The following is a 23,385-nucleotide window of genomic DNA, read 5'->3' as shown; positions in this document are numbered from 1 at the left end:
CCAATGCGGGGTTCGATCCCAGGACCCTGGGATCATGACCTGAGTTGAAGGCAGACGCTTAACGACTGAGCCACCCAGGCGCCCCAGAAATGATATAGTTTTAAATAAAAAATTCACCCAGTCACTATAGAGGAATTTTAAAAAACAGCTGTAGAAGTAAACCATGTCCTCTAAGACTAAATACAAAAAAGTATCTTCTACATTAACTACTGCTTCTAATTTGTAGCTTTTTAAGTTAGAAGTGTTTCATCATAAAATCACTTTAAGATCATGTTGCCCCCCCAAAAATGCACAGGGATTCATTTATGATCACCCTGAAGTAAGCCGTTATGGATATTTATACCGTCATATATATATTTTAACTCACATCCTATAAAATCCAGGGCTAGTATGCAGAGGAGGAAAGTAAGAACAAGGACCACCGTTTCTCAAATGTTATTCTTCTAAGCATCCAATGCTTATAAAATGTGCATCATCATCTTCACCACTGAATATTTGAAAACATGGATATACTTACCAGAATATCTGTCAGCAAACGATAATCTTCTATTTCACCCTTGTCAGGACTGTTTTTGGTGACCAATCCAATTGCCACACCTGCGACAGCAGATGAAATTGGAACACCTGTAATTGAGAAAAAGAGCTTGTATGTAATGTGTACATCAGCCTAACACACATATTTATCATTCTTTTGATATTTATTTTAAGTGGTGTTTTAAATTTGACATCATCAGAACTAAGCTGGAAAGGTCTTCTATCTACCTCATTTCTTCTTAAGCACATGATAAAAGCCCCTTAAAACAATTCTAAACAGGTAATCACTGTTCTCACAAAAACTTCTATAAAAATAGCAAACTTAACTCTTAATGGAATCCATTTGTCTTTTTACTTTTGGTATATTTATCTTCTTTTTTTGGAAAAGTAACCATGTTATTGGTAAATCCTTCCAGCCTAAACCCCTCAGCTCACCTTCCCATGAAAACCATCAGTAGGTTTGTGTGTGTATCCTCCCAGAAAATTTGTGCCCAAATATGAATTGAAGTGTAAGCTTTTATTTTCTTTACTTATGGAAGCATAGTGAATGCACCCACTATTCTGCACCTTGCGTTTTTTTCACTTAATAACATACCTTGGATATTGACACATAATGCCACACAAAGTTCCCACCTTATTCTTTTGAATGGCTGCTTAGTACTCCCTGAATGGATTTATTTATAAGTCACATAACAGAAGTGGGATTACTGAGTAAAAGGGTGTGTGGGTTTACATTTATTATAAATCTGTCAAACTGCCTTCCAGAGTGTAGCATTTTATATTTTTACCAGCAGTATTTGAGGGTGCCTCCTGTTCTACTTTCTTGTTAATTCCTGTCAAACCTTTTGACCTTTGTTCATAAAGGGTAAAAATGGTAGCTTATTGTTTTTAATTTGATTTTTTATAAGTGAGATTAAACTTTTTTTAAATGTTTACATACTGTTTATTTTATTTATTTATTTATTTAGGCTCCATGCCCAGTGTGGAGCCCAATGCAGGGCTTGAACTCACAACCCTGAGATTAAGACCCAAGCTGAGATCAAGAGTTGGACACTTAACCACCTGAGCTACCCAGGCACCCCTTATATTTCTTTTTCTGTGAATTGCCTGTTCATGGCCTTCAACCATTTCCCTACTTGTTTGCTAGTCTTTTTCTTAATGATTTATAAAAGCTCTTTCAATATGGACAGTACATCTTTGTTAAATACAAATATAGAATATTAAAGAAAATATATTATTTCCTAGTCAGTTGACTTTGTTTATTGTGATTTACTTTCCTGTACAGAATTTTAAAAGTTATATGAAATCATGGTTCCTGGATTTTGCAAAAAAAAAAAAAAAAAAAAAAAAAAAAAAAGAAAGGTTTTTCCTAATATTTTGATAAAATCTTCCATGTTTCAATTTTTTACAAAACATTTAAGGTTTTATCACTTGGAACTTATCTGTTACAAAGGAGTGTGGCGGGGATCTCATTTCATATTCTCTAAGCAATCTCACTTATGCTCATGGTTTTTAACCATAACCTATAATGATGATGACCTAAAAACCTCTCTCTCCTGCCTGTTTCTCTTTTCTAATAAGCCCTAGATCTTTATAGCCAATTTGCCTATTGGACATTTCCAGTTAAATGTCCCCAAAGCACCTTATATGTATGTACATATATTCAAAATGTAATCACACCCAATAAGTCCTTTTTGTCTTGCCTTTCTTATCTTGGTTGAATGCAACTAAGGCACTCATGCCAGAATCAACACTTCTTTCCTCATTTCCTATATGAAATTACAAAGATCTGATAGTTTGTCCTTTAAATTTTTTTATAATGCTGTCCTTTCCCCTAAATACTGAAACATCCATTGCTACTCCTTTAGTCCAAGTCCGCATTATTTCTTGCTCTGACAACATTCTCCCTGTCTGGTTTCCCCAATTTTAGTCTCTCCCCTCAGTTTCCATTCTCTCCCACTTCATCCTCTAGGTCTATCACCTAAGCTGAAAAAATTACCAAAAGAAAAATCAGATTCAAATCACACTATTCCCCTACATAAAATTCTCCTGAGTTCCCCATTATCTGCTTTCAGGAAATTTTATTTATTTATTTATTTTTAAAGATTTTATTTATTTGACAGAGAGAGACACAGTGAGAGAGGGAACACAAGCAGAGGGAGAAAGGGAGAAGCAGGCTCCCCGCCGAGCAGGGAGCCTGATGTGGGGCTCGATCCCAGGACCCTGGGACCATGACCTGAGCCGAAGGCAGATGCTTAACGACTGAGCCACCCAGGCGCCCCAGGCTATCAGGAAATTTTATACATGTTCTTTGGTCAAAATCATTTGGGAAATAGTGCATATCCTGTTCCTAGAGATTCAGAATTCACATTAGCATATTAAAGTTTATTTAACTCCTATTAAATAAACCTGCTTAATCCTGCTCAAATGTACTATAGAACAGAATGATTTTTTTCTCATGGTATACAATAATCAACATCCAGCAGGAACACTAGTCATAGAATACTGAGTTGTGAAATATTAGCTTTAAGTTCAAAATCCTTAACATAACAATGACCTTTAAAATCTGGTCCCAGTTTATTACTTAGTTTTTTCAAATACATTTCAGAAACACACCATACTGCTTCATAACTTTGCCCATGTTGTTCCTTTCACATGAAATATGGGCCCTGCTCCTAATGACAGATCAACTACTCAACCTTTAGAACCAGATGAAATGTAGCTGTCTCTATGGAGCTAATTGCCTTCAACCTAATTCTTCATCCATATTGTACATATTTATGTTACCTATCTGAATTTATCTTCTTGATCTATTAGTATGTTTTTTGCACCTGTAAACTTTTTAGAAAATGGGTACCATTTGTATCCCTGAAGCAAGACAGTGCCTGATGTGAGGAATGATAAGCACTCATGTGTTTCAGTTGAACTGCACACCTTTGTTGGCTTTTCCCACAGGACTTGACATTCATTCTTGTCAAATTCAATTTTTTTCTCTTTGGCTTCTTATTTTTTATCTTGTTGACATTTTTTTAGAGATCAAAATTGTCATTTAACATATGTCACCCATTCTTTTTTAGCAGTATCCTTTTTATCAGCAGGCCAGTGTTCTAAGTCAATTCAATAATAAAACCATTGACAGGATTTAGAAGGAAACATCCTCAGGCATTCCACTCGACCAAACCATCCTACTGATCAGATTCGCTTGTTTCCTATACTCATGCTTCAACCAGTTATGAAGGTGCATCTATCATCCATGTCAATTTCTGTATCATTTACAGAAAAATCATGAGCTGCCAAGCTGACTCTAGATATATGGCATAGGCAGCAACGCCCCTCCCAGCTCCAAATCTGGTAATGTTTTCCAAAGTGGGACATTATTTTATGACAGGATTTATTTCAAATGAGTCCCTTCTGCTCCCTTCTCTTCACAGCCCCCTCCTTCCTAAAAATACTTATAAACCTTTTTTTTTAATATTATCTATGTAAGAGTTTTATCAAGGGTCACTGTCAAGTTCACTAGGTTATGCTTTACAGAAAATACCTTACTTTCTTTCAAAATTAAGAACTTTTTGTGTCCTTAGTATACTAGTTTCTGATTTTTCAAATACTGCCAACATTGGTCAGTTATCTCATCCTGAAGTTCTCATCTTTACTTAGGTTGGGTTTTTGTCTAGACCAAAAGATCTGAATTCATTTAAAGCAGTTAAAGACTCTCTTATGATCTCTTTTTACTTTATCTTTCAGTTCACCTTTTTGAGAATATGTTGTGTTTTCCAATATGAAAATGTAAGACTGATTGAATGCAAGCTCCACCAGGACAGGGACTTTGTTTCGTTCATCACTGTGTCCCAAGGGCTTAGGTCAATGCTTGGAAGAGGGGTGGCATCTAGTAAAGATTGGTTGAATCAATGCATGAAGGTGAAAACAGAAAAGTATTTTACCAGCAACCTTAAATATCAGCTTGTTTTTCTGGCACTGAACACAACTAGAAAAGTACCTTTAGGGTTTTTTTTGCTTTGGCTTAAGTTTTCATCTTTCTAGACAGTGTTATTATATATTCCCATGATTCTTTTATCTCATCCTTGGTTATAGTATCCTATCTTTCTGTTTTTCTGTACTATAAATGTGTGAACTTAGAGGGAGCTCCTTGTAGCCTCTTGAGTATCTTTAGGTTCCTTTTCTCTTTCTTCTTGAACAGCATCGTTGGTGTTCCCTTTTGGTGTTTCAAACTGAGATATTATACTGAACCTCTTACAGTCTTTCTTCCTAAAATTCTGTGTATCCTTCTGTGGGTGGTATTGTTCTTCTCATGCCTTGCAAATTGACTGGAAGATTACATGGTTACTTTCCTTTACAGGTCCTAAATACTTACTCTTGCTGGTCCAAACTTTGTTGGTGAATGGAATCAACTGCAGAGCTCTTTACCTTTTAGAAGGTGAGAAAGCTCACTGATTACCAAGGTAAGTAAATAATTTTAGTGTTCTCCCTTTTGCCAAAGATAAGAATTCTAGTAATTATCTGTATAGTTGAAGCTGTACTTTGTAACTATCTTGCTCTGGCCTGGTTTGGTAATCTGTAATCTGACTTCTCAGGTCTTACCAAAATCCAATTTTAAAGAGATCTTGTACTTTATACTAATCAAATACAGATAAAGCATTAGTAGTTTTGACACATAACTTTACCTGCGTCCATTAATGCTAAACTTCCACCACATGCAGATGCCATTGAAGATGATCCTATAGAAACAAAAAATACTTGCTTTTTAATATACTGATTTTTTAAAATGTAGAAAACTATTACTATTGGTTATTTCCTTATAAATATTCAGTATTCTTCTTTTTAAAAGCAATTAAGGCAAGCTCTGTTAAACCAGAAACTATAGGACTACACAGTCCAGTATGATAGTCATTAGGTACATGTAGCTACTAAATTTAAATTAATTGAAATAAATTCAGTCCCTCAAAAATTGCATAGCACAGAGATAACTTCCATCATCACATAAAGTTCTATTGGACAGCAGTGCTATAGATTCTAAGAAACCTCCCAGAAAAACCACCATGCCTCTTTTGTTGCTTAATCAGAAGGTAGTTAAAGATACAGGCTCTGGCTCTCTCACTGGACCCTAAGTTATAGCCTAGTCACACCCTATAGAGAACAGAAAGTCTCTAGTTTAAATTCAGAGGATTTTTGTTGTTGTTGTTTTTAAGTATCTGTGACCATCTCTGTGACCTTTCTGTCTCTAATGGCCATACCTTGCCTTGACCTAGATACTTAATTTTAATTTATATTTGATCTTTTAAAATATATTTTTAAAAGATTTTATTTGAGAGAGAGAGAGAGAGAGAGAGAGCACAAGCAGGGGGCGTGGCAGGCAGAGGGAGAAGCAGGCTCCCCACTGAGCAAGGAGCCCAATGCGGGACACGATCTCAGGACCCTGGGATCATGACTTGAGCCGAAGACAGATGCTTAACTGACTGAGCCACATAGGTGTCCCTAAATTTGATCTTTTAGTCCAGCCTCTCTCTCTGTGCTGTCTACTTATATCTGTGATACCTGATAGGTGTCCCTTGCCTAATGTGTCACTCTCTTTTGGCTCTTTCTCTCTTGAAGCTGGCCTTGCTCTATGGTTTCTAAAAATAAACAAATAACCCCAATTGGATCTGTTATAAAAGATACATAAAGAGAAATATTTGTTTTATATTGCTTTCAAAATATCTCATTAGCTACAAACAGAGATTTAGATAGTATATGATTAACTAAACACATTTTTCTTTTGTCATGGACTTGGGCACTGTGGTAATAAGCATAATGTAACATTAGTTATGGAAAGTTAAGAATATAACAGGGAATTCTGATCTTTTGACTAGAGGAAAAATTTATTTTAATATCCTACCATTTGACTCTAGGACTTCAGATGTTACTCTTATTGTGAAAGGAAAATCCTTGGGGATAACAGGATACAAAGCTCTCTCAGCAAGAGCACCTAAATTAGAATAGAAAATAATAAGCATAAATGTACTAAGTCCCCATAAGAATACGAGAAAGTTTATAGATATAGAGTATATAGTATATAGAACTCACCATGCCCAAGTTCTCTTCTATTCACACCAGTGACTTTGCCAATTTCATTAGTGGCATAAGGAGGAAACTTAAAAACAAACAAAAACAGATACATAAACAGCTGACATGAAAAGATCTAAGATATAGTACCAAAATGATAAAAGAAGTTACAAAACAGTAGAATCCCATTTTTTTTAAAGTTCATTTATATACATAGAAAATGTCTGTATATCTGAACTATACATCAAATTACTAAAAGTAACTATTTCTAATGTGTATTTGAACCAGAGTGGGAAGTGGATGGTTATGGGGATTCACAACATAAATTTCTATAATGTTTAAATTATTAACAATGATGAAATATTATATATTTACAATAAGAAAAATATATACAAATTTAAAAATGCACATTGAGGAAACAGATCTTTTCCAGTAAGGGTTTTCTTTTAGTCAGAGGTTGCAAACTATTTGACCAGTACAGTGTCTCAAAGGAATATGACTTAGTTCAATCATTTAAAATATTGGGAAATGTCCCGTAAAATTTGGAATTCCAGTTTCTCTAACAAAATATTTTTAAAAAGGAGTAATGGTAAATGAATCTTCAAGCCTCTGGATCTAGCAGTCAATTTTCAGGATTGCAGTCAATTTTTAGGAGATAGAAAGAGAAATTTGTTGGATTGCACCATGAGTGTGTACTCAGCAACACCCAGACTGCAGGTCAAATGGCTCTGGGACTTCAACAGACAGACTGAAAAGAAAAGAACGTATTGGAGGAGACCTATAGATTAAAAGAGACAGAAATATCAAATTTTAAAAAAATGGACAAGATTACAGTGTCTAGGGAATGTACACTAGAAATGCAAGGAAGTAATTACTATAAAATTTAGGAGAGTAGTTACTTTCAGGGAAAGAAGGGTGTTGAGCCTGGGATGAAAAGCTTGGAGGGGTTTTAGGGGTGACTGGGAACATTTCTATTCTCTGATTTTGGTGGTGGTTATAAGGGTCTCTGCCTTATAAAAACTCATTATGCCATCCTTTGGTTTATAACATTTTCAGTATCTGTGTTTTATTTTTATTTTACAATAAAAGTTTTTTAAAAATGAAATGATGTAGCAATAACAGCCCATATCCTTTTACTGCCCCCTTCCTTTACTTCTGTTGCCAGTAATCAGCTACAGGTACATTTTTCACAGCTGCCCTTTTTATTAATTTTTTAAAAAAAGATCTTATTTATTTATATGACACAGAGAGAAAGAAAACAAGCACAAGCAGGGGGAGTGGCAGGCAGAGGGAGAGGGAGAAGCAGGCTCCCCACTGAGCAAGGCGCCCAATGCGGGGTTCAATCCCAGGACCCCGGGATCATGACCTGAGCTGAATGCAGACACCAACTAAGCCACCCAGGCGCCCCCACAGCTGCCTTTTTTAAAGACTGCCATCCATGTGCTGTGCAGCTCATGACAAAGGATATGCTTTACTCATTTATAATTCCTTTCTGGCTTCTGCAGCATCTGAGTATATGCAGAACAGGATATTTATAAGGGACTCAAAATCTGTGAAAATCTCCAGGTTTCTGTATATTCTCTATTAATTATAGCATGCTCAACAAAATTGAGATGTTGGGATTCTGGGCAGCCAACAATGGTCACTCAAAAGTGAAGTGACTTGCTACTTTTCACTAGCCTCCTGGCATATATGCTCCAAATACTAAAATTAAAGTGCTATATGTCGTGTCTAGTGCCTTAGGACTTAGTTGTAAATGAGGTCAATCACCAACTCAATAGTTTCACATAAAGTAATTTAATATTAAATACCACAGAGTTTTTTTTACTACTAATCAACTGAGTAAAAATATGAACATTTAAATGAACTAAAGGGAGGAGGTGATTTGTCATTTGAGGTATTTGAAAAGCCCCACTTTTGTTTGATACCAGTGAATGGGTACAACTTTTTCTTGACTAAAATAAAATTGTCTACTATACTTTAACTTTTATGTATGATTCAGAACATGAATTAGTGATTGAAAACTATGACATTTCTCTAAATTCCCTTCTGCATGCAATAAAAGAACATGCCCAAATCCACCTTAACAGATATATAAAACCAGCATAGTAAAATGTTAATAGTAGAACCTAGGCACTGGGCATATGGATATTCACTCTAAAGTTCTTTCAACTTTGCTATATCCTGAAAATTTTTCATAAAATATTGGGGATAAAATTTACCTTACCTCATAATGCAGCATGAAATTTTTATCTTTTATTCCACTATAAACAAAAAGCATAATATTAAAAACATCATATAGATACAAAAAAATAAGTTCAATAAGGAACTAAAAAAGATTTAAGGGGATTTAAAAAAATAATTACATATTAAAGAGAGTTGGTCTGAAATTGAAAACCAGAAGAATTAGAAGGATGAATGTCAGAGACAGTATTTTTTTCTGGGGTTTTATGAATGAATTTTACAGAGATTTAGGAGAACGATTTTGCTTCAAATAGAAATACTTAAATATTCTTTTTTTTATTTTTAAAGATTTTATGTATTTATTTGACAGAGAGAGACACAGTGAGAGAGGGAACACAAGCATGGAGAGTGGGAGAGGGAGAAGCGGGCCCCCCGCCGAGCAGGGCGCCCAATGCGGGGCTCGATCCCGGGACTCTGGGATCACGACCTGAGCGCAAGGCAGACGCTTAACAACTGAGCCACCCAGGCGCCCCGAAATACTTAAATATTCTATTTGTATACTAAGACAGTAGACAGTTATTTTTAAGCATTAGTAACTACTGAGAGACTCTTAAATGTTATAAACATATTAGTTAAATCTCAGAATTATGATCTTTCTCCCATTAGTATGTGAAATGAAGATCAGTAACTGAAATGATATAGGGGAGAGCAACCAGGAGATCAGACAGGCAAAGATTTTTTTCAGGGTTTGAAATGAGAAATGTTATGACTGTATCTAGAACAATGGGGAAAATAAGAATGAGAAGAAATACAATTCCTGGAAGCAGGAAACCAGACTTATCTTTAACTGAGGAAAAGACTGGCACATACAGGGTCTTAGCAAAAATAGTGTCCCTGTTGGGTGGGTGTAATTACAAAAGGCACCTTTCTGTACAGAGGCTTGAAAAAGTTCTGAGGTAGGGCTGAATCTGCATAACCATAAAGCACAGTGTTGGGAAGAGAAATCTAAAAACCTGACTACAGAAGACTAAAGGAATAACAGATTTGGGTGATTAGAGAGGAGGAAATGGATCATTAGTGCAGTGCCTGCATTTTACAAGATGAAACCAAAGGCCAGCATGGCTGACTGATATGGGCCCTCTCATTTACGTAGGTTACAGACCTAAGATTAGAACATAAAGAGGTACCCTGGCCAAGGCCAGTGCTCTTTCTTATGAAGCTGTGTTTGTTGCCTTTTAGAAGAGAAAGGAGTCAAAGTGAAGAAGGGCAGGGCAACCAAGTTTGGGCTCAGATGGGAATTTAAAATACCAAGTCTAAGAGCTCCCCTCAAAAGGATTATTACAATAACAATCTCGCCTATACACACAGCTGCATTGTCAATTTTATCAGATATGTGAAAAACAATTAGTGATGCTATCCTGAAGATACTGGGGGTTATCCTCATCAGTTGAGCAGTAGGAAGAGGGAGGCAGAGTCTTATGGTCTTCTGAGACCCTTACCAAGAGAAAGGGAAGCAACCCTGGTAGGCATTGAGCAAAGAAAAGAACTGTGGCTGATGCAGTAGTGCTGGTGAGGACTGTAACATAGATTCTCATCATCTGAAATCGATGAACAAGATTTTACTGCTGACTCTTTAGGAACAGAGGAGGAGAGCCAAGTATTTCTGAACATAAATTTCAATGTGGCTTGGGTTTAAGTAAGGCTTTTTTTACTTATTAACAGCCTCCAGATTCTTTTTAGCAACTGAGACTCTTGCTTATGTATTTGCTCTCTTGTTTATAACAGAAAAAGCTACCCATATCTGTCCTGAGGAATGGTTCTAGAGACAGAGACTAAACTGAATGTACCCATGTTAAAAACACCTTAAAAATCACTATTATGTAAACAGAAAAATAAAGTACAGAGATAATTGGTTTAAAAAAAGTAGTAATAAATAATAATATACTATATGAGCTTCAATTATATACTGGAATATCATAACTTACTTTAAAACATAGCAAACATATGTTTTAGGACATACTAACATACTTTAAAACTTACCGAAAAACGTAACTTACTTTATGGCTGTTATAATTCGGTCTGACTTCATACTGGATTCTAATGAATCAAATGTAACAGTACAAAGCACCTACAATAATAAGAAAAAACCTGTCAGACTTTAATTTACTAACAATGAAGAGGAAAACTAAAACTATTTTAAAAACCCAGTTAGCTATTAAAGAAATGGGATAAGTAAATTCTATACAAACCTTGCCATGCTACTTAATACAGTAAACATTCATTCTATAAATATGAGAGTTATGTGCAAATCTCAATAATCCAAAGGTCTAACATCATAGACTACATATGTAAAGCACTGTATCAGAAGTACTGAGGGAGGACAGGAAGAGGAAAGTATGTTTGTAAAACCTGGCTATAAAGGAAGCCCCAATAAAGGTCCAGCCAGGGAGGGAAAAATAAAATAAGATGGGATCAGAGAGGGAGACAAACCATAAGAGACTCTTAACTATAGGAAACAAACTGAGGGTTGCTGGATGGGGGGAGTGGGTGGGGGGGAGGGGTAAGTGGGTGATGGGCATTAAGGAGGGCACATGATGTAATGAGCATTGGGTGTTATATGCAACTATGTATCACTGAACATACAGAATAATATAGAATATGCTAATTAATTGAATTTAAATAAAATTTAAAAAAATAAATAAGTAAAGGTCCAGCCAATAAAACTGCCTACTTAAAAAAAATCCAATCTTCTTTGGAGGAACATAATGTAATCCAAACTCAACAATGCATCATTCACAAAATCCAAGATACACGCTACAGAAAAATAGGAAATGGTACCCATTCTCAAGAAAAAAAATAATGAGTAGATTGCCCCGAGCTAATTCAGATGTTGGATTAACAGACAAGGATTTTCAATAGCTCTTATAATTATGCTCAAAGATATAAAGAAAAACAAATGGAAATTCTAAAACTTAAAGATACATTATCTTATGATGGAAAGGAGATGACAAGAGTCAATGAACATGGAGATGGTTTAACAGAAATTGCCAAATCTAACGAACAAAGAAGAAGGGGTGTGGGGTGGGGTAGGGAAAACATATCTTCAGGGACCTGTGGGACAATTTCCAAAGCATTAACATATATACTTACAATCTCATAAGGAGAGATAAGAGAATAAGGTAGAAAAAATATTTGAAGAAATTATAGCTGAAATCCCTAAAGTTTGTTGGAAGACACAAATTTACAGGTTCAAGCTCAGGAAACTCTTAGTATGATAAATATAAAGAAGAGTACACTTTTCATAGTTATACTGTTGAAAACCCAAACAGAAAGAAAATCTGGAAAGCACCCAGATGAAGACAATAAATAGAAAACAGGGAGCAATGATTTGAATGCATCCTTTTTATAAGGAAAAAAAGAAAAAATAAAAAAAATAAAAAAGAGTGGAACATTCTTTTAAGTGCTAAAAGAAAAAAGCATCAGCCCAGAATCTAAATCTTGCAAAAAACATTCTTTGTACATAAAGGCAAAATAAAGACATCTTCAGATAAATAAAATACAAGAATTTGTTGTCAGAAGGCCCACAGGATAATAGTAAAGAAAGTCTTATCAGATTGAAGGAAACAATACTAGATGGAAACTTGGATTTTCAGAAAGAAATACAAAGCATCAGAAATTATAAATACATAGGTCAATAAAAAAGACTATCTTTTCCCTCTTAACTTCTGAAAATACATGATTATTTAAAATACAAGTTGTAACACTGCCTTGTGGAGTTTATAATATGTAGATGTAACTCATAAGACAACTACAGCATAATGTGTGAAGCAGTACAAAAAGTTAAGGATATATACTGTATTCTCTATAGTACCCACTAAAAAAATAATGCAAAGGTATAGCTAAAAAACAAAGAGACATTAAAATTGAATTTTAAAAAATATTCAGTTAATCCAAAAAGAAGGCAAAATAGAAAAAAAACAGAGGGGGCAAACAAAAACAAATAATGACAGGCTAAATTCAATCACATCAATAATTAAATTGAACATTAATGAACTAAACACTCTTAAAAAAGCTGAGACTGTCAGAATAGCTAACAGAAGTATGCAGGATATCTTAATGGAGTTATTTTTAAAAATTTATTAAAAGGCATAAAAGAAAACCTGCATCAAGAGTGATACTGTTTATTGAAAAGACTGTGATTTAAACTGTAAAAATAAAATTTCTCTCAAGTTAATTTATAAATTCAGTGCAATACCAATCTAAAGAAAGACTTTTTTTCCCCCCAGAACTTAATATAATACTAAAATTCAAATGAAGGAACAAATGTACCAGAATAGCTAAGATAATTTTGAGGGGCAGGGGAGAATAAAAAAGGGAAGATTTGCTTCTCATCTATTAACATACCTGCAAACCATAGTAGCTAAAACAGTGTTACACTGGCCCAGGAAATTCACAGAACGATGGAAGAGAATATAGTTCAAAAATGTGTTTATAAACTTTGAATACAGATAAATTGACATTATAAGTCAACGGAAAAAATGAATTATTAGTAAATGTGTTGTAAAATTGGCTCACTCTGGAGGTTTTCATCTCACACCATATCTAAGAGTAAACTCCAAGATAGATTAATGGTCTAATAGCTACAACTAGAAAGTTAATAGAAAAACTAGATGCCTAATTTTGTGACTTTGGGTGTAAGGAAAGATTTCTTAAATAAGACTTTAAAAACACAAATCACAAAATAAAAAAGGGAAGGATTAACAACATCAAAACTAAAGATTTCAGGTTCACTCTAGACAAAGTAGGCTACCACAAGCAAAGTTAAAAGGCTTGTGATAAAGAGGGAGATAATATACTCAAATTCTGGTTACTGAAAAGGATTAATGTTTGAAACACATAAAAAAAACACTTAAAAATAGGAAGAAAAAAGGATACAACCAGATAATTCACAAAAGAGCAAACCTGAATCAGGGCCACCATATTGCTCAAGTTCAGGGACACTATCCATGTGACAAGAGAGCCCTGGAGGGTGTGCAGGCCCCCAGGGTATGATTTATGCACTGACCACGTTGACTGGCTATGATATAAAGAGATCCTCAGCCTCATAGGGAAATACAAATGAAAGCAAGGAATACCACTTGGTCCCGATTTGATTGGCAAAATTAAAGTAGTGATTAATATAAGAAAAAGGAGGAGGTATAAAGCAAATACCATACACAAAACAATGGATACACATATATGTTAAATACAAGAGAACAGGTGCTAATGTAAGGGAAAAGAATAGGACTGAGGTATAGGCTAAATAGAGAAAACAAATGAGGGCCCTGAATAGACCAAAAATAGACAATATGCCATACACTAAATTTTGTGCATCAAGATTAAAAGAAAAATACGATAAAGATACCAGGTAATTCTAGAAAATGCAAACCGATTTATAGTGACAAAAGCAGATCAACAGTTGCCTAAGGAATGGGAGGGAAGCAGGAAGAAGGGATTATAGAGAGGCAGGTGGAAACTTTTGGGGGTGATCGATACGTTCATTACCCCAGTTGTATACACGTGAAAATCTATTAAACATACATTTTAAATATGTGCAGTTTCTTGGATGGCAATTATACCTCAAAAAAGCTGTTAAAAATATTTTTAAAAAATCAGGTATTAACAAATTCCATATGATAAAAATCTATAGTCTCTACATAATATACTTCTATTAGATCTAATTAAGCAACCCAGAATCAGCAAATAATTATAGCGTTTTACATATATTACCTGTGTTTGTCCCCTCTGAAATAATGCTGATCCATGAAGAGTTTTAAACATATCTACCTCACAATTTATATTCCTAAGTGAAGTCAAATCTCGACCATCGCACCTATAGTAATAAAGAAGTATGTAAAGCAGTGTTCAAAATCAGAAATATCACCTATTATCTCTTATTCCTACCAGGAAGTTCTCAATCCCAATTGTGTATCATATCACCTGTGGAGCTTTAAGAACTTTAAAAATAATACAGGTACCCGATCCCCACCCTAAATCCCACTGAATCAGAATCTCAGGTTGTGACCCATACACTTGTACTGTTAAAGAAGTTCTACAGGCAATTCTGACGTGTATTCAGGGTTGTGAAGCACTGCTCTACACATAAGTCCCATAGAGAAACAGACACATCCACACACTCTTCAAAACCCATTTATGAAATATCATAATTCTTTAATGTTCACTTGAAAAAACCAGTTCCTTGCTTTGTGCAAGTTGCCACTTTCAACGCAACTTACAGAGGCACATACTTCAATTCCATCAAGAAAGGGTATATTTACCTTTTGTATTCATTCAAAATAATACTTCTAAAAACTTCCTTTGCAACAACATTGAAGGATTCTATTATTTCATATGTATCAGCCTCTGGAAATTTTTCTATAGAAAGAAAGACAAACCAAAACAAAAGTTTTCTCTTTTTGGAAGATAAGATTTCTCTTCAATTCATTGTATCAAATCAGTTAACTATGGGAGTAAACCAAGGGAGTTGATACTGAACTATTGTCCTCAAGCAAACAAAGTAGATAAATCAAATATTCTCAAGTAGGAGAGACACAAGTATTATACCTCAAACATATTGTTATTGAGAACTTAATTTGTTTTTTACCAGAACAACAATGCTTTGTAATTAGCTTTCTATTGTATTATGTTACTAACAAATCCAGCCATTTTATGAAAAGGTCTGAGTGACACTTTTAAGATTAAGAGTAATCACCATCAATGTTTTACCTTAGGAACTTTTCTCTTAGTCTGCAAATAGAGAAATAATTTGCTTTATACGTTACAAATCCCTACTGGCTGCCTTTTTAGTTAACATTTATCAAATTCTTTCAGGACCCATATACTATACATGTTTTTTTAAGTGCCTTTAATCTTTGTAACAACTTATGAGGTATATTCTATTCTTATCACCATTCTAAAGAAGAAAATACAGGCTTAACAAAGTAAATTGCCTGAGATCACACAGGCAGTTGACAGATACAGCTGTGACCTGAATACAGGTCTGTCTGCCTGCCTAGGCTTATGTTTTTAAATGTTAAGCTACTTTATCAACTGATTCATGCCAAGTCTTAAGCAATGTTCTCTTAAGCATTTGTTTTATTAAATATGATTTCTAGAGAGCTAAATTCTCTAAAATCTAAATTTTACAATTCCACATATTAATAACAGCATCAGTTAACATTTTTTGAATACTTGGTATGTGGCAGGCACAAATTCAGATGACTTACCTATTTAATCACCATAAACCAGATATTATCAGTATTACAGTTTCACAGATTAAGAACTCAAGAATTTTAAAGAGTTATTTTTCAGATTTTCAAATGACATGATACAAAGTTTTCCATCATAGAGTGTAAGAACTTGATCCAGAAAAGATTGGGAATATTTCACATTCAACATTTCAAGTGCAGTGCTGACTACATTCACAGAAGTTAAAGATTTTATTTATTTATTTATTTGTGAGAGAGAGAGAGAGAGAGAAAGAGCAAACATGCATGTGTATGAGCAGGGGGTGGGGGGCAGAGGGAGAGAATCGCAAGCGGACTTGGCACTGAGCCCCATGTGGGGCTTTACCTCATGATTCTGAGATATGACTTGAGCTAAAATCAAAAGTCGGATACTTAACCGACTGAGCCACACAGGTGCCCCTCACAGAAGTTAATTTTTTTTTTTTAAAGATTTTATTTATTTGACAGAGAGAGCACAAGCAGGGGGAGCAGCAGGCAGAGGGAGAGGGAGAAGCAGGCTCCCCGCTGAGCAGGGAGCCTGATTCAGGGCTCGATCCCAGGACCCTGAGATCATGACCTGAGCCGAAGGCAGACGCTTAACTGACTGAGCCACCCAGGCGTCCCTCACAGAAGTTAATTTAACAGTAACCTTGGGATGCATCATTATTGTGAGTTTACCAAAGATAAAACTAAGGAACAAGGAAAATAACTGATTCTCTGAGGTCTTACAACTGAAATTTTAAAAAATCCATTTTTCCCTTTAAATATTTATTTAAATTAATAGAGCAAAGTTTACCTTTTAGTTGTTCCTCTGTATCTAATCTTATCTTGTTAACAGCTTCATCTCTGGAAATCTAAAAGAGGGGTGAGGTGAGGTTCAGTATACATGGCCATATTTAACATTTCTATTTTTACATTATTATACAAATAACACATTGTAATAGTACTCAGATTTCTCTACTGGTAGTATTCTTTAAAAGATTAGAGCTAGATACTTATTTATAAGAAATATTACCTGTTTAATTCATTCAAATATATTTACACACTACCCCAAAACTTGCATTAATCAACAAAAGGAGAATGGAGAAGCAAATAACTAGGCTTCTCTTTAGCTTTCTGTTTAGATTTTTAATAAAAATTCATAAGATTATGTGAATTATGACAAAAAAGAATTCCCAGAACAATTATATAAGACAAAATTCAGGTATACCTACTTTATCATGTTCATAATCAGTAAAAACTGCATAGAGTCTTCCCATGGCGAGTCTATTTTAAGTACAAAATAAATGTCAGCATAATAATCTTATTGTTAATAGTATAACTATTATAAACAAAATTGCAATATTTAATAGTAAGCTAAAATATTTAATAATAAGCATTTCATAAAGAATTTTAAAAATGTATTTATTGTTCTTTAACACAGCTAATCTGTTTACTATTTATAATACAGTATACCAAATTTCTTTCTCTCCGTCAGGGAAATTCCTCACACATGGTACTATGCCCTCTCTCTTTTTTTTAAGATTTTATTTATTTGACAGAGAGAGAGAGCGTGAGCAGAAACACAAGCAGGGGGAGTGGGAGAAGGAGAAGCAGGCTTCCCGCTGAGCAGGGAGCCCGATGCGGGGCTCGATCCCAGGACCCTGGGATCATGACCTGAGCCGAAGGCAGACGCTTAATGACTGAGCCACCCAGGCGCCCTGCCCTCTCTTCTTAATTGTTCAATTTATTTCACCTTAGATTTTTCTTACACACAAACTTTCTCTCCCGACTCTTTTTTAACTTCTTGCTTTTTTCTATTCTATCCACTTTGGCGGTTATTGCAGGCAACTGTTTTGTTGGGGACAGTTTACATCTCTTTAGTCTCTGACTGATGGCTGTAAGACTGATACTAAGGGAAATATTAACTTTTTCAATTTATTTGAAATAAAATGAAATACTTTTCTGGTAATTTCATTCATACTTAGTGCGTGCTTATGTGCTGGCACTATTTTAAGCACTGGGCATGTAGAGGTGGTTATACTTGATTACTTTTCAAGAACCTCAACAGTTTCCTTAGATATTCAAATATCTTATGATTTGTTCTTTTTCCTTGACACAGAGAGATATGCGGATTATCTAAATCTTAACCAATAAAGTCCCTCCCCCTTTCATTTGAGATTCAAACTTAGGCCCTTGAAGTGGGAACTGGGTTTATCCTTTTTAAAGCATTAGATTGGTATTTATGGCCCTCACTTTTAAAATAGAAGAGTGCCATATAGGAAGTAATGCATGGACTATGTTTCCATGGGAAGTTTTTTTCTGAGAGGAAATTAAATCTGGTAACAACTTCAAATTTTCTTTTGTACAGATATTCTTACTTATGAGTGTGTTCCACAATCTCTGGTGAAGGGGTAAATAACTTCTGAGGTGTCCTCTTGGTAATACCAATTTCTTTTACCAACTGCTGGATGCCCTGAATTATTTGTTGGGTATATTTTACCCCCACTTTAATAGCATGGCAAAAGTCCTGTTGTAAAATGTTCTCTGCAGAGGCTTCCATCATCACTAAAGAGGGGAAAAAAAAAGATTGCCATTGAATCTTTTACCAGTATAGCATTTTTAAGCACCTTGACACGACATAAATAACTATAGATCAGTTTTGCTTATTAATGGTAAATCTACCTTTTTAATTTCTTTCCTTAGAATCAACATACTTCCAAAATGTAAACAGCAGTAAAGAATAAAGAAACCTTCATATTTGAAATTAGGTTTACAATTTTCTTGAATTTAATAAGGGATTTCTCATTAAAAAATGAAACAAAATAAACTATGCATACTTATTAAATAAGTTTTGAGATATAATTCAAATACCATAAAATTCCACCTTTAAAGCATACAGCTGCATTTATTTTTAATATGTATTTAAAATGAAATTTAAAAATATCAGCATAATAGGAATCCAATAAATGTTTTCTGTTTAACAATTATTTGATGTGACCTCCTACTTAATTCTATCTTTGTCACATTGTCTAATGCTTGCACAGGTGGGGGGAAATCTTTTGCAAAATCTTTTATGGTTTTGTGATAGTAAAACTCCTGTGTAAAGCAGGGAAGCTCCAAGTAGCACTTCTAGCATGGTATCCAGTAAAATCTGCTATTCAGGTTTGGCTTTTGTTTCTGCCAGGCCGCTAGATTCCTGCCTACTCATGTCATTTCTGGCCCTTCTCAATTTGTACAGCCAAAGATCATGTAATGCATAGGTAACTATCATATTTAATATTAACCACATCATGTTGTCATTAAGATTTATTATTATCTAAATCATCACTTCTAAAGCTTCTAGGTATAATCTAGAATGAAAAAAATCTCCTTATGTGCTTTGTATTGTATGTTGGAATTCCAACAGCCAATTGAAGCCGACCTGTGAAACTAAAACAAAAGATCTAACATTTGTGCCATCTGAGTTCCAGAAAGAGAGGATAAAGATGGCAGGCTGAAAAGTACTAAAAAAATAATAGCTGAAAACTCCCCAAATTTGGCAGAGACCTAAACATACAGATTCAAGAAGCTGAGTAAACCCTGTATAGGGTAACCCAAAGAAATACATATCCTAATTAAACTTCTGAAAACCAAAGACAAAAAAAATCTTGAAACCAGCCAGAGAAAAACACAACCTCATCCATATGGGTAAAGCAATTAAAATAACAGATTTATCATTAGAAACCATGCAGGTCGGAAGGGAGTGGCATAATATTTTTTAGGTGCTGAAAGAAAAGAACTGTCAACCCAAAATCCTATACCCAGTGAAAATATTTAGGGAATAAAGGAAAGAAGGAATGCATATTTAGGAATGAACTGAGACTCTTAGATGGAGAATTAAGAAAATTTGTCCCTGGCAGACCTACTCTAAAAGAATGGCTAAAGGAAGTTCTCTAAACAGAAACAATAAAAAAAGAAACCACGGAATATCAGGAAGGAAAAGTACTGTTAAGCAAAAATGTGGGTAAATACAATATACTTTCCTTCTCCTCTTGAGTTTTCTAAATTATGTTTGATGGCTGAAGCAAAAGCAAAAATTATAACATGGCCTGTTGTGGTTCTAAATGCAGAGGAATATTAAAATGATTATATTACAAATGGGGGAGGGTAAGGCAAGGTAAGGTTTCAATACTTCACTTGAGGCATAAAGCAGCTTTTCTGACACGATACTGAGATTGTACTTATATTATTATTCTCATCAGTATTCCCATGACATCCTCTCTCAGTTTTTGCAGAATTAAACTGAACTGGAGATTTTTAAAAATGCATTTGACATATGCAAATTATACCTCAATAAGTTGATTTAAAAGAGAATATGAAAGGAATAATATGGTAAGGAAAATTAATATTCCTCAGACTTTGTTTTCATTAAACTTCAATTCATTTTTAAAAATACTTTATAAGAAAATTCCTTATGGTTTTGTGTCTATAGACTTGTGCTGTCCAATTTGGCAATTACTAGCTCCATATGGTTATTTGCATTTAATTAAAATTGTGTAAAATTAAAAATTCAGTTCCTTAACTACTCTAGCCATATTTCAAGTACACAGTAGCCACATATTCAGATATAAAACATTTACTTAATTGCAGAGTTCTACTGGACAGCACTGCCATGTAGACTAAAAATTTACACAAAAAAAGGTTGTCTAAATGATTTCTGTTAACCTTTCAGTAGTTGAAAGTTAAAGATTTTTTTTTAAAGGTTTTATTTACTTATTGAGAGAGAGAGAGAGAGTGTGTGAGAGACAGCATGAGAGGGGAGAGGGTCAGAGGGAGAAGCAGGCTCCCCGCTGAGCAGGGAGCCCGATGTGGGACTCGATCCTGGGACTCTGGGATCATGACCTGAGCCAAAGGCAGTCGCTTAACCAACTGAGCCACCCAGGTGCCCGAAGATTAAAGATTTTTGAGATTAGCTGAAAACTATGAATTCTAGATAAAAATTTCTTCTTAAAAATTGTTACTGATATAAACTAAATTCTATCCTAGCATACATAGAAAGATGAATGATATTAAATGTACCAGTTGAAAACAAGCAGAATGTGCAGAACGATGGCTGCTGAAGTCATCTAGCAGCCAACAGCACAAAGAAATTATTCTTGCCCTTTAAGGTCATACTTTAAAATTTGGATTACTAAATATTTTAATAATGGAATGGCAGCAATTACTTTTTTGTATTTTTGTATCCCAGAAGCTCCATGATGATGGTATTGGACTTGGGCCCAATATTAACTTTGACAAGGGACATAAAGTCAAATGTATATTTGGTGCACTATTATGAAAGCAGAGAAGTAGCTGAATATCTTCATGGAAACAGTGATGCAAAAGACCTAAAATGGAGGCTGTAATTTCTGAAACCAGTCTCCTTACAGGTTGCTTCTGAATCATTCTCAGTCTCCTAGTTACTCAGAACAACCTTCTGATGCTTTATGCAGTCTCTAGAGTCTAATTTGTCCAACTAGAGAGCAAGAAGTAAGAAGAGAAAGCTAGAAGTTGCCTATGGGGTTTTTACAGCATGCCACAGATGCAACAAAGATCCTCGGTTCATTCCTCCAAGATCTCCATAAAATTAGAGGGGTTCAAAGTCTAAGGCAGGTAGAGGCTATATACTTATGGCCATTCAGAAGCAAGTTTATTTCTGTGTCTTAATGATAACAGCAGGTATTAACAGTATGCCTACTAGATACTAGGTATTATGCTTGGCACTTTACAAAACCTGACTCTAATCTTCACAAAAAAACTATAAAGTAGCCAAATCAATTTACTAAGTGAAAGTAATGAACACTGTAACTTCAAGCAAAAAAAAATTTCAGATGCAGACCAAGTAAACTTGAGACAGTAAACCAATACTCTGCTCTGGGATGCTCAAATATGTAGGGGTCATCTGTTATTCATGGCTTCCCCAAATCTTTGGAATGTTCTCTCCACATTGTGATAGTTTCCCACAGTAAGAATCTCACCTTAAGGAGCTAGAATCCAACAATCCATTTCCTTGCTTCCCCTGTAGTCAAGAATGCAATCATGTGTTATAGTTCTGCCTGGTGTGATATAAGTGAAAGTGAAAATTGCTATGTGGGGGCTCTAAGAAAGCTCCTTGAAAGGGAGGGTGACTTACTCAGCTGGCATACACCTTTTTGTTATTCCCCTCCTTTTTCTTCCTCTTGCCTATAAATCAGGTAAGTTGGCCAGAGCTCCAAAAGCAAGTTCATAAGCATAAAGATGAAGGCCACACCTTGAGGATAGCAGAGTAGAAAACTGGAAGGGATCTAGATTTCTTAAGGCATCATGGAGCCAGGGGCGCCTAGATGGCTCATTTGGTTAAGCGCGCAACTCATGATTTTAGCTCAAGTCATGATCTCAGGGTCATGAGATGGAGCCCTGGGACGGGCTCCATACTCAACATGGAATCTGCTTGAGATTTCCTCTGCCCCTCCCCCCACTGACCCATGCACGCTCCTGTGTACTAATTAATAATATCTTTACCAAAAAAAAAAAAAAAAAAGATATCATGGAGCCACTATAACTGTCCTGGACTCCCTTGTTACTTTAGCAACACAATCCCTAACTAATCTACTAATATGTAGATAACGTACAACTCATATGTGTTTTATCTACCATATAGTACCTTATTCTATTTCCATTACTGACCAATATTCCAAAAGAAGCTGGAAATGTGTTTCACACATTAATTGTACACAAAAGTACTAAAAGCTTAATAATTTATATTTTATCAAAATATTCCCACATCAGAAGATCCCATGTCAAAAAGTCCCAGACATCAAATATCACACAGTAGAATAAACTTATGGGACCTTAATTAATTTGTCCAAGGTTACACAGTTAACTGTGTGATAGCTGCTGGGTTTCAAACACAGGTCATTCTGACTGTCAAAGCCAATTCTCCTTTAAGAGAACTGGGCCAATTTTCATTCATGCAATTATGACATTTTTGTTACGAGGAGTGAGGGTGACCTATGGTCAGTGCATTTCTTCTTTATTAGTTTTCTACCTACCAAAAATAGGTCACCTTTTTCTCAAAGGACATTAAACAGGCTCTAAATGATGAATTAGCTAAAGTAACATATTTAAACTAATAAAACAATTTATTACCAGATTTAGAAATTCGATTTTTAGACTAGCTTATTAGTCTAAAAATAATTACCAGAACCGTTTTGGTAAATAAAGATTTTTGTATATTTCAATTAAAAGTTATATCACTTTTTTTTTTTTTTAAGATTTTATTTATTTGTCAGAGAGAGAGCGCACAAGCAGGGGGACAGCAGGCAGAGGGAGAAGCAGGTTCCCCACTGAGCAAGGAGCCCGA

At 34.9% G+C, this 23,385-nt stretch overlaps 1 protein-coding gene and 1 long non-coding RNA gene across 6 annotated transcripts in view; one reads left to right on the top strand and one right to left on the bottom strand.

Moving 5' to 3' along the window:
* LOC118521388 (uncharacterized) overlaps positions 1 to 23,385 on the top strand; it is a 212,601-nt gene that overhangs the window by 27,189 nt on the left and 162,027 nt on the right. For all 4 annotated transcript variants that reach the window (XR_013441817.1, XR_013441818.1, XR_013441819.1 and 1 more), the window contains exon 3: positions 4,892 to 4,994. This is a non-coding gene — a long non-coding RNA (uncharacterized LOC118521388). The remainder of the gene's footprint in view (positions 1 to 4,891; positions 4,995 to 23,385) is intronic.
* Positions 1 to 23,385, bottom strand: part of PNPT1 (polyribonucleotide nucleotidyltransferase 1) — a 44,310-nt gene that overhangs the window by 8,903 nt on the left and 12,022 nt on the right. For both annotated transcript variants that reach the window (XM_036069889.2, XM_036069891.2), the window contains exons 9-19: positions 18,404 to 18,590; positions 17,258 to 17,309; positions 16,840 to 16,897; positions 15,096 to 15,192; positions 14,548 to 14,650; positions 10,836 to 10,906; positions 8,822 to 8,858; positions 6,616 to 6,682; positions 6,428 to 6,517; positions 5,217 to 5,270; positions 518 to 624 (exon numbers count right to left, since the gene is read on the bottom strand). In XM_036069889.2, the coding sequence (XP_035925782.2) occupies positions 518 to 624; positions 5,217 to 5,270; positions 6,428 to 6,517; positions 6,616 to 6,682; positions 8,822 to 8,858; positions 10,836 to 10,906; positions 14,548 to 14,650; positions 15,096 to 15,192; positions 16,840 to 16,897; positions 17,258 to 17,309; positions 18,404 to 18,590 (923 nt within the window). The remainder of the gene's footprint in view (positions 1 to 517; positions 625 to 5,216; positions 5,271 to 6,427; positions 6,518 to 6,615; positions 6,683 to 8,821; positions 8,859 to 10,835; positions 10,907 to 14,547; positions 14,651 to 15,095; positions 15,193 to 16,839; positions 16,898 to 17,257; positions 17,310 to 18,403; positions 18,591 to 23,385) is intronic.

Source organism: Halichoerus grypus, chromosome 10, assembly GCF_964656455.1.
Source record: "Halichoerus grypus chromosome 10, mHalGry1.hap1.1, whole genome shotgun sequence".
In the NCBI taxonomy this organism is placed as follows: domain Eukaryota; kingdom Metazoa; phylum Chordata; class Mammalia; order Carnivora; family Phocidae; genus Halichoerus; species Halichoerus grypus.
Note: the sequence above shows the minus strand (reverse complement) of the source record. Positions and strands in the feature narration are given on the sequence as shown.